The sequence below is a fragment of the Cherax quadricarinatus genome, chromosome 11 (assembly GCF_038502225.1).
Source record: "Cherax quadricarinatus isolate ZL_2023a chromosome 11, ASM3850222v1, whole genome shotgun sequence".
Classification (NCBI taxonomy): Eukaryota; Metazoa; Arthropoda; class Malacostraca; order Decapoda; family Parastacidae; genus Cherax; species Cherax quadricarinatus.
The window spans coordinates 787,981-802,369 of NC_091302.1; the positions used below are offsets into that span (position 1 = coordinate 787,981).

Below are 14,389 nucleotides of genomic sequence, written 5' to 3' on the forward strand. Positions count from 1 at the left end.
TCCAGGTGTTAAGGTTACCTACTGCTCCACTTACATAGCTATTATACACTGCTGGAAATTCTGTATAGTCACCTGTACCTTTGAAGATATACCTTTGAAGAGTTTCGAGAGTTTCTCTCCTCTGAGCCCGGCCATGGGCCAGGCTCGTCTGGTGCTTTCCTGGTCAACCAGGCTGTTGCTGCTGGAGGCTCGCTGCCCCATATATCCATCACAGGCTGGTTGATCAGGCACTTGGTAAAGATACTTGTCCATATTCGTCATGAAGAGTTGTACACTTGTTCCAACCGTCAATATCAAGTAAGATTACACTTCTTACACTTTTCAAGGCACGCAGTTAAATGTATATATAAGTGTTATTTAATACTGTGTATTATTATTATTATTATATTGCATTGTTATTATTATTATTATTATTATTATTATTATTATTATTATTATTATTATTATTATTATTATTATTATTATTATTATTAAGCCTTATTATTTATTATTATAAGTATTAGTATTTATTATTGTATTTATTATTATTATTATATTATTATTGTTTTTTTATTATTATCATTATTTTAAGTATTATTCTTAAAGCTGTAAACCTGCATGGGTAAGGCATCACCTGGGTAATAGGAGGTAATCAAGTTTGGTTAATTTAAAACATTTAATTTACACTTTCCAACAATTTACAACAATCGTTAATTTATAATATTTAACATCAGGATCATATTTAATCTGCTCGTTTTGTGGGATTTTAACGACTGAGTTATAAATGTTCACAATGGTTACAGTGGACTTGTTTATAAGGGTTCTAATTGGTATGTTTACAATAGTTCCGATTGGTATGTTTACAGTGGTTCTAATGGGTATGTTTACAAGAGTTCCAATGGGTATGTTTATAATGGTTGCAATGCGTATGATTAGTGGTTTTAATTGGTATGTTTACAATAGTTTCAATGGTATGTTTACAATTGTTCCAATGATGTTTACAATGGTTCCACTGGGCATGTTTACAGTGGTTCCACTGGACATGTTTACAATGGTTCCAATGGGTATCTTTACAATGGTTCTAACGAGCATGCTTACAATGGTTCCAATGGGTATGCTTGCAATGGTAATGTGTACACTGGCTCTAATGGGCATGTTTACAATGGTTCCAATGGGTATATTTACAATGGTTCTACTGGGCATGTTTACAGTGGTTCCACTGGACATGTTTACAATGGTTCCAATGGGTATCTTTACAATGGTTCTAACGAGCATGCTTACAATGGTTCCAATGGGTATGCTTGCAATGGTAATGTGTACACTGGCTCTAATGGGCATGTTTACATTGGTTCCACTGGGTATGTTTACAATGGTAATGTTTACAGTGGTTCTAATTGGTATGTTTACAATGGTAATGTTTACAGTGGTTCTAATTGGTATGTTTACAATGGTAATGTTTACAGTGGTTCTAATTGGTATGTTTACAATGGTAATGTTTACAGTGGTTCTAATTGGTATGTTTACAATGGTAATGTTTACAGTGGTTCTAATTGGTATGTTTACAATGGTAATGTTTACAGTGGTTCTAATTGGTATGTTTACAATGCGTATGTTTGCAATCTTCACTGTAAGTCTATTCATCATGACGAGTTGCATTCATCATAACTGGAGTTGTATTCGTCATGACTGGAGTTGTATTCATCATTGCTGGAGTTGTATTCATCATTGCTGGAGTTGTATTCATCATTGCTGGAGTTGTATTTATCATGACTGGAGTTGTATTCATCATGGATGGAGCTGTATTCATCATGGATGGAGTTGTATTCATCATTGCTGGAGTTGTATTCATCATTGCTGGAGTTGTATTTATCATGACTGGAGTTGTATTCGTCATAACTGGAGTTGTATTCGTCATGACTGGAGTTGTATTCATCATTGCTGGAGTTGTATTCATCATTGCTGGAGTTGTATTTATCATGACTGGAGTTGTATTTATAATGGCTGAAGTTGTATTCATCATGGATGGAGCTGTATTCATCATGGATGGAGTTGTATTCATCATGGATGGAGCTGTATTCATCATGGATGGAGTTGTATTCATCATGGATGGAGTTGTATTCATCATGGATGGAGTTGTATTCATCATGGATGGAGTTGTATTCATCATGGATGGAGCTGTATTCATCATGGATGGAGTTGTATTCATCATGGATGGAGTTGTATTCATCATGGATGGAGCTGTATTCATCATGGATGGAGTTGTATTCATCATGGATGGAGTTGTATTCATCATGGATGGAGTTGTATTCTTCATAGCTCTAGTTGTATTTATCATGACTGGAGTTGTATTCATCATCCTGGAGTTGTATTCGTCATCCTGGAGTTGTATTCATCATCCTGGAGTTGTATTCATCATCCTGGAGTTGTATTCATCATCCTGGACTTTTATTCATCATACCTAGCGCTGTATTCATCAATCCAGTTTTGAATGTGAGTCTTCTCAATCATCCTGGCCTGTATGACTGAGGGCGGGTCGTCTGGGTTAGATCCCCGGAGGTCCAGATGATGAGCGCCTTCAGGTATGATGAGAGAGACCACGGTCTCGCTCACGTTCCACAAGACCCCACCAGTAGACCAGGGGTCCAGCAGCCCATTTCTGTAATATAATAATAATATCTTTATTTACTACCAGTACATGTACAAGGTATACATACCATAACTAACATCAATGACATACTACGATATAGAAAGCCGCTTGTTATGCTGAACATTTCCCACAAATTAGATCAGTTTTGTCACAGGATGCGACCCACACCAGTCGACTAACACCCAGGTACCCATTTTGAACTGATGGGAGAACAGGGACAGGAACAGCAGGTATCTTATGGAAATACGTTCTAATGTTTTCCAGTCGTACCGGGGATTCGAACTCCGGACCTCAGTGTGAGCTGAATGTGCTAGCGATCGAGCTGTGGGAAACCAAAGAACCTGCCCGAAACGCTCATGCGTGCTTTCTTTGTGCTTGACAATACTGTATTACATATAACTACACATTCTATACTCTACAGAGAAATAAAAATTTTGATTTTGATATTGAACCTTCAAGAATAAACATTAATGTACAGCCTTACGTGAAGACTATGTTGCTGGCGGCTGATATATCTTTTCCACCATACATGTGGACAGCCATGAAGGGTCGCGGGTAGACGCCCCATGTCTGGTAGCAGGTTTGTGCAAAGCTCTTGAAGTCCCAGGGTGCTGGCTCGAAGAAATCCTCCACACCGTTATAGCAGAAAGGCATCACCATCTCCGTGCAGGCCTAAGGAAAGGAAATGATATGCGTGCAGATCTATGGAAATGAAATGATATCCGTGCAGATCTATGGAAATGAAATGATATCCGCGCAGGCACATAGAAATGAAATGATATCCGTGCAGATCTATGGAAATGAAACGATATCCGTGCAGATCCATGGAAATTAAATGATATCCGTGCAGGCACATGGAAGAGATATTATATCCGTGAAGGTCTACAGAAAAAGAATAATATCTCCATTGTTTGTATAGAGGAAATAGTGTATTGTTTCAATGAAAGTTATATCGTTTATATATATATTTTTTGAGCGTTAAATATAATGAATAAACAGAAACTTGGACTGGGAGTCTATCTGTAGTACTGGTACGTAGCAGACCCAGCCATTCTCCTGTGTACTGGACTGAGAGTCTATCTGTAGTACTGGTACGTAGCAGACCCAGCCATTCTCCTGTGTACTGGACTGAGAGTCGATCTGTAGTACTGGTACGTAGCAGACCCAGCCATTCTCCTGTGTACTGGACTGAGAGTCGATCTGTAGTACTGGTACGTAGCAGACCCAGCCATTCTCCTGTGTACTGGACTGAGAGTCTATCTGTAGTACTGGTACGTAGCAGACCCAGCCATTCTCCTGTGTACTGGACTGAGAGTCGATCTGTAGTACTGGTACGTAGCAGACCCAGCCATTCTCCTGTGTACTGGACTGAGAGTCGATCTGTAGTACTGGTACGTAGCAGACCCAGCCATTCTCCTGTGTACTGGACTGAGAGTCGATCTGTAGTACTGGTACGTAGCAGACCCAGCCATTCTCCTGTGTACTGGACTGAGAGTCGATCTGTAGTACTGGTACGTAGCAGACCCAGCCATTCTCCTGTGTACTGGACTGAGAGTCGATCTGTAGTACTGGTACGTAGCAGACCCAGCCATTCTCCTGTGTACTGGACTGAGAGTCGATCTGTAGTACTGGTACGTAGCAGACCCAGCCATTCTCCTGTGTACTGGACTGAGAGTCGATCTGTAGTACTGGTACGTAGCAGACCCAGCCATTCTCCTGTGTACTGGACTGAGAGTCGATCTGTAGTACTGGTACGTAGCAGACCCAGCCATTCTCCTGTGTACTGGACTGAGAGTCTATCTGTAGTACTGGTACGTAGCAGACCCAGCCATTCTCCTGTGTACTGGACTGAGAGTCTATCTGTAGTACTGGTACGTAGTAGACCCAGCCATTCTCCTGTGTACTGGACTGAGAGTCGATCTGTAGTACTGGTACGTAGCAGACCCAGCCATTCTCCTGTGTACTGGACTGAGAGTCTATCTGTAGTACTGGTACGTAGTAGACCCAGCCATTCTCCTGTGTACTGGACTGAGAGTCGATCTGTAGTACTGGTACGTAGCAGACCCAGCCATTCTCCTGTGTACTGGACTGAGAGTCGATCTGTAGTACTGGTACGTAGCAGACCCAGCCATTCTCCTGTGTACTGGACTGAGAGTCGATCTGTAGTACTGGTACGTAGCAGACCCAGCCATTCTCCTGTGTACTGGACTGAGAGTCGATCTGTAGTACTGGTACGTAGCAGACCCAGCCATTCTCCTGTGTACTGGACTGAGAGTCTATCTGTAGTACTGGTACGTAGCAGACCCAGCCATTCTCCTGTGTACTGGACTGAGAGTCGATCTGTAGTACTGGTACGTAGCAGACCCAGCCATTCTCCTGTGTACTGGACTGAGAGTCTATCTATAGTACTGGTACGTAGCAGACCCAGCCATTCTCCTGTGTACTGGACTGAGAGTCGATCTGTAGTACTGGTACGTAGCAGACCCAGCCATTCTCCTGTGTACTGGACTGAGAGTCGATCTGTAGTACTGGTACGTAGCAGACCCAGCCATTCTCCTGTGTACTGGACTGAGAGTCGATCTGTAGTACTGGTACGTAGCAGACCCAGCCATTCTCCTGTGTACTGGACTGAGAGTCTATCTGTAGTACTGGTACGTAGCAGACCCAGCCATTCTCCTGTGTACTGGACTGAGAGTCTATCTGTAGTACTGGTACGTAGTAGACCCAGCCATTCTCCTGTGTACTGGACTGAGAGTCTATCTGTAGTACTGGTACGTAGCAGACCCAGCCATTCTCCTGTGTACTGGACTGAGAGTCTATCTGTAGTACTGGTACGTAGCAGACCCAGCCATTCTCCTGTGTACTGGACTGAGAGTCTATCTGTAGTACTGGTACGTAGCAGACCCAGCCATTCTCCTGTGTACTGGACTGAGAGTCGATCTGTGGTACTGGTACGTAGCAGACCCAGCCATTCTCCTGTGTGCTGGACTGAGAGTCTATCTGTAGTACTGGTACGTAGCAGACCCAGCCATTCTCCTGTGTACTGGACTGGGAGTCTATCTGTAGTACTGGCACGTAGCAGACCCAGCCATTCTCCTGTGTGCTGGACTGAGAGTCTATCTGTAGTACTGGTACGTAGCAGACCCAGCCATTCTCCTGTGTACTGGACTGGGAGTCTATCTGTAGTACTGGTACGTAGCAGACCCAGCCATTCTCCTGTGTGCTGGACTGAGAGTCTATCTGTAGTACTGGTACGTAGCAGACCCAGCCATTCTCCTGTGTACTGGACTGAGAATCGATCTGTAGTACTGGTACGTAGCAGACCCAGCCATTCTCCTGTGTACTGGACTGAGAATCGATCTGTAGTACTGGTACGTAGCAGACCCAGCCATTCTCCTGTGTACTGGACTGAGAATCGAGCTGTAGTACTGGTACGTAGCAGACCCAGCCATTCTCCTGTGTACTGGACTGAGAATCGATCTGTAGTACTGGTACGTAGCAGACCCAGCCATTCTCCTGTGTACTGGACTGAGAATCGATCTGTAGTACTGGTACGTAGCAGACCCAGCCATTCTCCTGTGTACTGGACTGAGAATCGATCTGTAGTACTGGTACGTAGCAGACCCAGCCATTCTCCTGTGTACTGGACTGAGAAACGATCTGTAGTACTGGTACGTAGCAGACCCAGCCATTCTTCTGTGTACTGGACTGAGAATCAATCTGTAGTACTGGTACGTAGCAGACCCAGCCATTCTCCTGTGTACTGGACTGAGAGTCGATCTGTACTGGTACGTAGCAGACCCAGCCATTCTCCTGTGTACTGAACTGAGAGTCGATCTGTAGTACTGGTACGTAGCAGACCCAGCCATTCTCCTGTGTACTGGACTGGGAGTCGATCTGTGGTACTGGTACGTAGCAGACCCAGCCATTCTCCTGTGTACTGGACTGAGAGTCGATCTGTGGTACTGGTACGTAGCAGACCCAGCCATTCTCCTGTGTACTGGACTGGGAGTCGATCTTAGAACGGTAGTCGATCTGTAGTACTGGTACGTAGCAGACCCAGCCATTCTCCTGTGTACTGGACTGGGAGTCGATCTTAGAACGGTAGTCGATCTGTAGTACTGGTACGTAGGAGACCCAGCCATTCTCCTGTGTACTGGACTGAGAGTCGATCTGTAGTACTGGTACGTAGCAGACCCAGCCATTCTCCTGTGTACTGGACTGGGAGTCGATCTTAGAACGGTAGTCGATCTGTAGTACTGGTACGTAGGAGACCCAGCCATTCTCCTGTGTACTGGACTGAGAGTCGATCTGTAGTACTGGTACGTAGCAGACCCAGCCATTCTCCTGTGTACTGGACTGAGAGTCGATCTGTAGTACTGGTACGTAGCAGACCCAGCCATTCTCCTGTGTACTGGACTGAGAGTCGATCTGTACTGGCACGTAGCAGACCCAGCCATTCTCCTGTGTGCTGGACTGGGAGTCGATCTTGGACTGGGAGTCAATCTGTAGTACTGGTACGTAGCAGACCCAGCCATTCTCCTGTGTACTGGACTGAGAGTCGATCTGTAGTACTGGTACGTAGCAGACCCAGCCATTCTCCTGTGTACTGGACTGGGAGTCGATCTTGGACTGGGAGTCGATCTGTAGTACTGGTACGTAGCAGACCCAGCCATTCTCCTGTGTACTGACCTGATAGTCGATCTGTGGTACTGGTACGTAGCAGACCCAGCCATTCTCCTGTGTACTGGACTGGGAGTCGATCTTGGAACGGTAGTCGATCTGTAGTACTGGTACGTAGGAGACCCAGCCATTCTCCTGTGTACTGGACTGGGAGTCGATCTTGGACTGGGAGTCGATCTGTAGTACTGGTACGTAGCAGACCCAGCCATTCTCCTGTGTACTGGACTGAGAGTCGATCTGTAGTACTGGTACGTAGCAGACCCAGCCATTCTCCTGTGTGCTGGACTGGGAGTCGATCTTGGACTGGGAGTCAATCTGTAGTACTGGTACGTAGCAGACCCAGCCATTCTCCTGTGTACTGGACTGAGAGTCGATCTGTGGTACTGGTACGTAGCAGACCCAGCCATTCTCCTGTGTACTGGACTGAGAGTCGATCTGTGGTACTGGTACGTAGCAGACCCAGCCATTCTCCTGTGTACTGGACTGAGAGTCGATCTGTAGTACTGGTACGTAGCAGACCCAGCCATTCTTCTGTGTACTGGACTGGGAGTCGATCTGTAGTACTGGCACGTAGCAGACCCATCCATTCTCCTGTGTACTCGACTGAGAGTTGATCTGTGATACTGGTACGTAGCAGACCCAGCCATTCTTCTGTGTACTGGACTGGGAGTCGATCTGTAGTACTGGTACGTAGCAGACCCAGCCATTCTCCTGTGTACTGGACTGAGAGTTGATCCGTGGTACTGGCACGTAGCAGACCCAGCCATTCTTCTGTGTACTGGACAGGAAGTCGATCTGTAGTACTGGTACGTAGCAGACCCAGCCATTCTGTGTACTGAACTAAGAGTCGATCTGTGGTACTCGTACGTAGCAGACCCAGCCATTCTCCTGTGTACTGGACTGGGAGTCGATCTGTAGTACTGGTACGTAGCAGACCTAGCCATTCTCCTGTGTACTGGACTGAGAGTCGATCTGTGGTACTGGTACGTAGGAGACCCAGCCATTCTCCTGTGTACTGGACTGAGAGTCGATCTGTAGTACTGGTACGTAACAGACCCAGCCATTCTTCTGTGTACTGGACTGGGAGTCGATCTGTGGTACTGGTACGTAGCAGACCAAGCCATTCTTCTGTGTACTGGACAGGGAGTCGATCTGTAGTACTGGTACGTAGCAGACCCAGCCATTCTGTGTACTGAACTAAGAGTCGATCTGTGGTACTCGTACGTAGCAGACCCAGCCATTCTCCTGTGTAGTGGACTGGGAGTCGATCTGTAGTACTTGTACGTAGTAGATTCAGCCATTCTCCTGTGTACTAGAGTGAGAGTCGATCTGTGGTACTCGTACGTAGCAGACCCAGCCATTCTGTGTATTGGACTGAGAGTCGATCTGTGGTGCTGGTACGTAGCAGACACAGCCATTCTCCTGTGTACTGGACTGAGAGTCGATCTTTGGTGCTGGTACGTAGCAGACCCAGCCATTCTTCTGTGTACTGGACTGAGAATCGATCTGTAGTACTGGTACGTAGCAGACCCAGCCATTCTCCTGTGTACTGGACTGAGAGTCGATCTGTGGTGCTGGTACGTAGCAGACCCAGCCATTCTCCTGTGTACTGGAATGAGAGTCGATCTGTAGTGCTGGTACGTAGCAGACCCAGCCATTCTCCTGTGTACTGGACTAAGAGTAGATCTGTGGTGCTGGTACGTAGCAGACCCAGCAGTTCTTCTGTGTACTGGACTGAGAGTCGATCTGTGGTACTGGTACGTAGTAGACCCAGCCATTCTTATGTGTACTGGACTGAGAGTCGATCTGTAGTACTGGTACGTAGCAGACCCAGCCATTCTCCTGTGTACTGGACTGAGAGTCGATCTGTGGTGCTGGTACGTAGCAGACGCAGCCATTCTCCTGTGTACTGGACTGAGAGTCGATCTGTGGTGCTGGAACGTAGCAGACCCAGCCATTCTCCTGTGTACTGAACTGAGAATCGATCTGTGGTGCTGGTACGTAGCAGACCCAGCCATTCTCCTGTGTACTGGACTGTGAGTCGATCTGTGGTGCTGGTACGTAGCAAACCCAGCCATTCTCCTGTGTACTGGACTGAGAGTCGATCTGTAGTACTGGTACGTAGCAGACCCAGCCATTCTTCTGTGTACTGGACTGAGAGTCGATCTGTGGTGCTGGTACGTAGCAGACCCAGCCATTCTCCTGTGTACTGGACTGAGGGTCGATCTGTGGTGCTGGTACGTAGCAGACCCAGCCATTCTCCTGTGTACTGGACTGAAAGTCGATCTGTCGCGCTGGTACATAGCAGACTCAGCCATTCTCCTGTGTACTGGACTGAGAGTCGATCTGTGGTGCTGGTACGTAACAGACCCAGAAATTCTCCTGTGTACTGGACTGAGAGTCGATCTGTGGTACTGGTACGTAGCAGACCCAGCCATTCTCCTCTGTTCTGGACTGAGAGTCGATCTGTGGTGCTGGTACGTAGCAGGCCCAGCCATTCTCCTGTGTACTGGACTGAGAGTCGATCTGTGGGGCTGGTACGTAGGAGACCCAGCCATTCTCCTGTGTACTGGACTGAGAGTCGATCTGAAGTACTGGTACGTAGCAGACCCAGCCATTCTCCTGTGTACTGGACAGAGTCGATCTGTGGTACTGGTATGTCGCAGACCCAGACATTCTCCTGTGTACTGGACTGAGAGTCGATCTGTGGTACTGGTACGTAGCAGACCCAGCCATTCTTCTGTGTACTGGACTGAGTCGATGTGTGGTACTGGTACGTAGCAGAACCAGCCATTCACCTGTGTACTGGACTGGGAGTCGATCTGTGGTACTGGTACGTAGCAGACCCAGCCATTCTTCTGTGTGCTGGACTGAGAGTCGATCTGTGGTACTCGTACGTAGCAGGCCCAGTCATTCTTCTGTGTACTGGACTGGGAGTCGATCTGTGGCACTGATGCGTAGCAGACCCAGCCATTCTTCTGTGTACTGGACTGGGAGTCGATCTGTAGTACTTGTACGTAGCAGACCCAGCCATTCTTCTGTGCACTGGACTGAGAGTCGATCTGTGGTACTCGTACGTAGCAGACCCAGCCATTCTTCTGTGTACTGGACTGAGAGTCGATCTGTGGTACTGGTACGTAGCAGACCCAGCCATTCTTCTGTGTACTGGACTGGGAGTCGATCTTTGGTACTGGTACGTAGCAGACCCAGCCGTTCTTCTGTTTACTGGACTGAGAGTCGATCTGTGGTACTGGTACGTAGCAGACCAAGCCATTCTTCTATGTACTGGACTGAGAGTCGATCTGTGGTACTGGTATGTAGCAGACCCAGCCATTCTTCTGTGTACTGGGCTGAGAGTCGACATGTGGTACTGGTACGTAGCAGACCCAGCCATTCTTCTGTGTACTGGACTGAGAGTCGATCTGTGGTACTGGTACGTAGCAGACCTAGCCATTCTTCTGTGTACTGAACTGGGAGTCGATCTGTAGTACTGGTACGTAGCAGACCCAGCCATTCTGTGTACTGAACTCAGAGTCGCATTGTGGTACTCGTATGTAGCAGACCCAGCCATTCTCCTGTGTACTGGACTGGGAGTCGATCTGTGGTACTGGTACGTAGCAGACCCAGCCATTCTTCTGTGTGCTGGACTGAGAGTCGATCTGTGGTACTCGTACGTAGCAGGCCCAGCCATTCTTCTGTGTACTGGACTGGGAGTCGATCTGTGGCACTGATGCGTAGCAGACCCAGCCATTCTTCTGTGTACTGGACTGGGAGTCGATCTGTAGTACTGGTACGTAGCAGACCTAGCCATTCTCCTGTGTACTGGACTGAGAGTCGATCTGTGGTACTGGTACGTAGGAGACCCAGCCATTCTCCTGTGTACTGGACTGAGAGTCGATCTGTAGTACTGGTACGTAACAGACCCAGCCATTCTTCTGTGTACTGGACTGGGAGTCGATCTGTGGTACTGGTACGTAGCAGACCAAGCCATTCTTCTGTGTACTGGACAGGGAGTCGATCTGTAGTACTGGTACGTAGCAGACCCAGCCATTCTGTGTACTGAACTAAGAGTCGATCTGTGGTACTCGTACGTAGCAGACCCAGCCATTCTCCTGTGTAGTGGACTGGGAGTCGATCTGTAGTACTTGTACGTAGTAGATTCAGCCATTCTCCTGTGTACTAGAGTGAGAGTCGATCTGTGGTACTCGTACGTAGCAGACCCAGCCATTCTGTGTATTGGACTGAGAGTCGATCTGTGGTGCTGGTACGTAGCAGACACAGCCATTCTCCTGTGTACTGGACTGAGAGTCGATCTTTGGTGCTGGTACGTAGCAGACCCAGCCATTCTTCTGTGTACTGGACTGAGAATCGATCTGTAGTACTGGTACGTAGCAGACCCAGCCATTCTCCTGTGTACTGGACTGAGAGTCGATCTGTGGTGCTGGTACGTAGCAGACCCAGCCATTCTCCTGTGTACTGGACTGAGAGTCGATCTGTAGTGCTGGTACGTAGCAGACCCAGCCATTCTCCTGTGTACTGGACTAAGAGTAGATCTGTGGTGCTGGTACGTAGCAGACCCAGCAGTTCTTCTGTGTACTGGACTGAGAGTCGATCTGTGGTACTGGTACGTAGTAGACCCAGCCATTCTTATGTGTACTGGACTGAGAGTCGATCTGTAGTACTGGTACGTAGCAGACCCAGCCATTCTCCTGTGTACTGGACTGAGAGTCGATCTGTGGTGCTGGTACGTAGCAGACGCAGCCATTCTCCTGTGTACTGGACTGAGAGTCGATCTGTGGTGCTGGAACGTAGCAGACCCAGCCATTCTCCTGTGTACTGAACTGAGAATCGATCTGTGGTGCTGGTACGTAGCAGACCCAGCCATTCTCCTGTGTACTGGACTGTGAGTCGATCTGTGGTGCTGGTACGTAGCAAACCCAGCCATTCTCCTGTGTACTGGACTGAGAGTCGATCTGTAGTACTGGTACGTAGCAGACCCAGCCATTCTTCTGTGTACTGGACTGAGAGTCGATCTGTGGTGCTGGTACGTAGCAGACCCAGCCATTCTCCTGTGTACTGGACTGAGGGTCGATCTGTGGTGCTGGTACGTAGCAGACCCAGCCATTCTCCTGTGTACTGGACTGAAAGTCGATCTGTCGCGCTGGTACATAGCAGACTCAGCCATTCTCCTGTGTACTGGACTGAGAGTCGATCTGTGGTGCTGGTACGTAACAGACCCAGAAATTCTCCTGTGTACTGGACTGAGAGTCGATCTGTGGTACTGGTACGTAGCAGACCCAGCCATTCTCCTCTGTTCTGGACTGAGAGTCGATCTGTGGTGCTGGTACGTAGCAGGCCCAGCCATTCTCCTGTGTACTGGACTGAGAGTCGATCTGTGGGGCTGGTACGTAGGAGACCCAGCCATTCTCCTGTGTACTGGACTGAGAGTCGATCTGAAGTACTGGTACGTAGCAGACCCAGCCATTCTCCTGTGTACTGGACAGAGTCGATCTGTGGTACTGGTATGTCGCAGACCCAGACATTCTCCTGTGTACTGGACTGAGAGTCGATCTGTGGTACTGGTACGTAGCAGACCCAGCCATTCTTCTGTGTACTGGACTGAGTCGATGTGTGGTACTGGTACGTAGCAGAACCAGCCATTCACCTGTGTACTGGACTGGGAGTCGATCTGTGGTACTGGTACGTAGCAGACCCAGCCATTCTTCTGTGTGCTGGACTGAGAGTCGATCTGTGGTACTCGTACGTAGCAGGCCCAGTCATTCTTCTGTGTACTGGACTGGGAGTCGATCTGTGGCACTGATGCGTAGCAGACCCAGCCATTCTTCTGTGTACTGGACTGGGAGTCGATCTGTAGTACTTGTACGTAGCAGACCCAGCCATTCTTCTGTGCACTGGACTGAGAGTCGATCTGTGGTACTCGTACGTAGCAGACCCAGCCATTCTTCTGTGTACTGGACTGAGAGTCGATCTGTGGTACTGGTACGTAGCAGACCCAGCCATTCTTCTGTGTACTGGACTGGGAGTCGATCTTTGGTACTGGTACGTAGCAGACCCAGCCGTTCTTCTGTTTACTGGACTGAGAGTCGATCTGTGGTACTGGTACGTAGCAGACCAAGCCATTCTTCTATGTACTGGACTGAGAGTCGATCTGTGGTACTGGTATGTAGCAGACCCAGCCATTCTTCTGTGTACTGGGCTGAGAGTCGACATGTGGTACTGGTACGTAGCAGACCCAGCCATTCTTCTGTGTACTGGACTGAGAGTCGATCTGTGGTACTGGTACGTAGCAGACCTAGCCATTCTTCTGTGTACTGAACTGGGAGTCGATCTGTAGTACTGGTACGTAGCAGACCCAGCCATTCTGTGTACTGAACTCAGAGTCGCATTGTGGTACTCGTATGTAGCAGACCCAGCCATTCTCCTGTGTACTGGACTGGGAGTCGATCTGTGGTACTGGTACGTAGCAGACCCAGCCATTCTTCTGTGTGCTGGACTGAGAGTCGATCTGTGGTACTCGTACGTAGCAGGCCCAGCCATTCTTCTGTGTACTGGACTGGGAGTCGATCTGTGGCACTGATGCGTAGCAGACCCAGCCATTCTTCTGTGTACTGGACTGGGAGTCGATCTGTAGTACTTGTACGTAGCAGACCCAGCCATTCTTCTGTGCACTGGACTGAGAGTCGATCTGTGGTACTCGTACGTAGCAGACCCAGCCATTCTTCTGTGTACTGGACTGAGAGTCGATCTGTGGCACTGGTACGTAGCAGACCCAGCCATTCTTCTGTGTACTGGGCTGGGAGTCGATCTTTGGTACTGGTACGTAGAAGACCCAGCCGTTCTTCTGTTTACTGGACTGAGAGTCGATCTGTGGTACTGGTACGTAGCAGACCAAGCCATTCTTCTATGTACTGGACTGAGAGTCGATCTGTGGTACTGGTATGTAGCAGACCCAGCCATTCTTCTGTGTACTGGGCTGAGAGTCGACATGTGGTACTGGTACGTAGCAGACCCAGCCATTCTTCTGTGTACTGAACTGGGAGTCGATCTGTAGTACTGGTA

General features: G+C 48.1%; 1 protein-coding gene across 2 annotated transcripts in view; it reads right to left on the reverse strand.

Moving 5' to 3' along the window:
* Positions 1 to 2,278: 2,278 nt before the first annotated feature.
* The window catches only part of LOC138852542 (lysosomal Pro-X carboxypeptidase), a 31,744-nt gene continuing 19,633 nt past the window's right edge, over positions 2,279 to 14,389 (reverse strand). For both annotated transcript variants that reach the window (XM_070083873.1, XM_070083872.1), the window contains 2 exons: positions 3,111 to 3,298; positions 2,279 to 2,635 (listed from right to left, as the gene is read on the reverse strand). In XM_070083873.1, the coding sequence (XP_069939974.1) occupies positions 2,425 to 2,635; positions 3,111 to 3,298 (399 nt within the window). In that variant the 3' untranslated portion in view covers positions 2,279 to 2,424. The remainder of the gene's footprint in view (positions 2,636 to 3,110; positions 3,299 to 14,389) is intronic.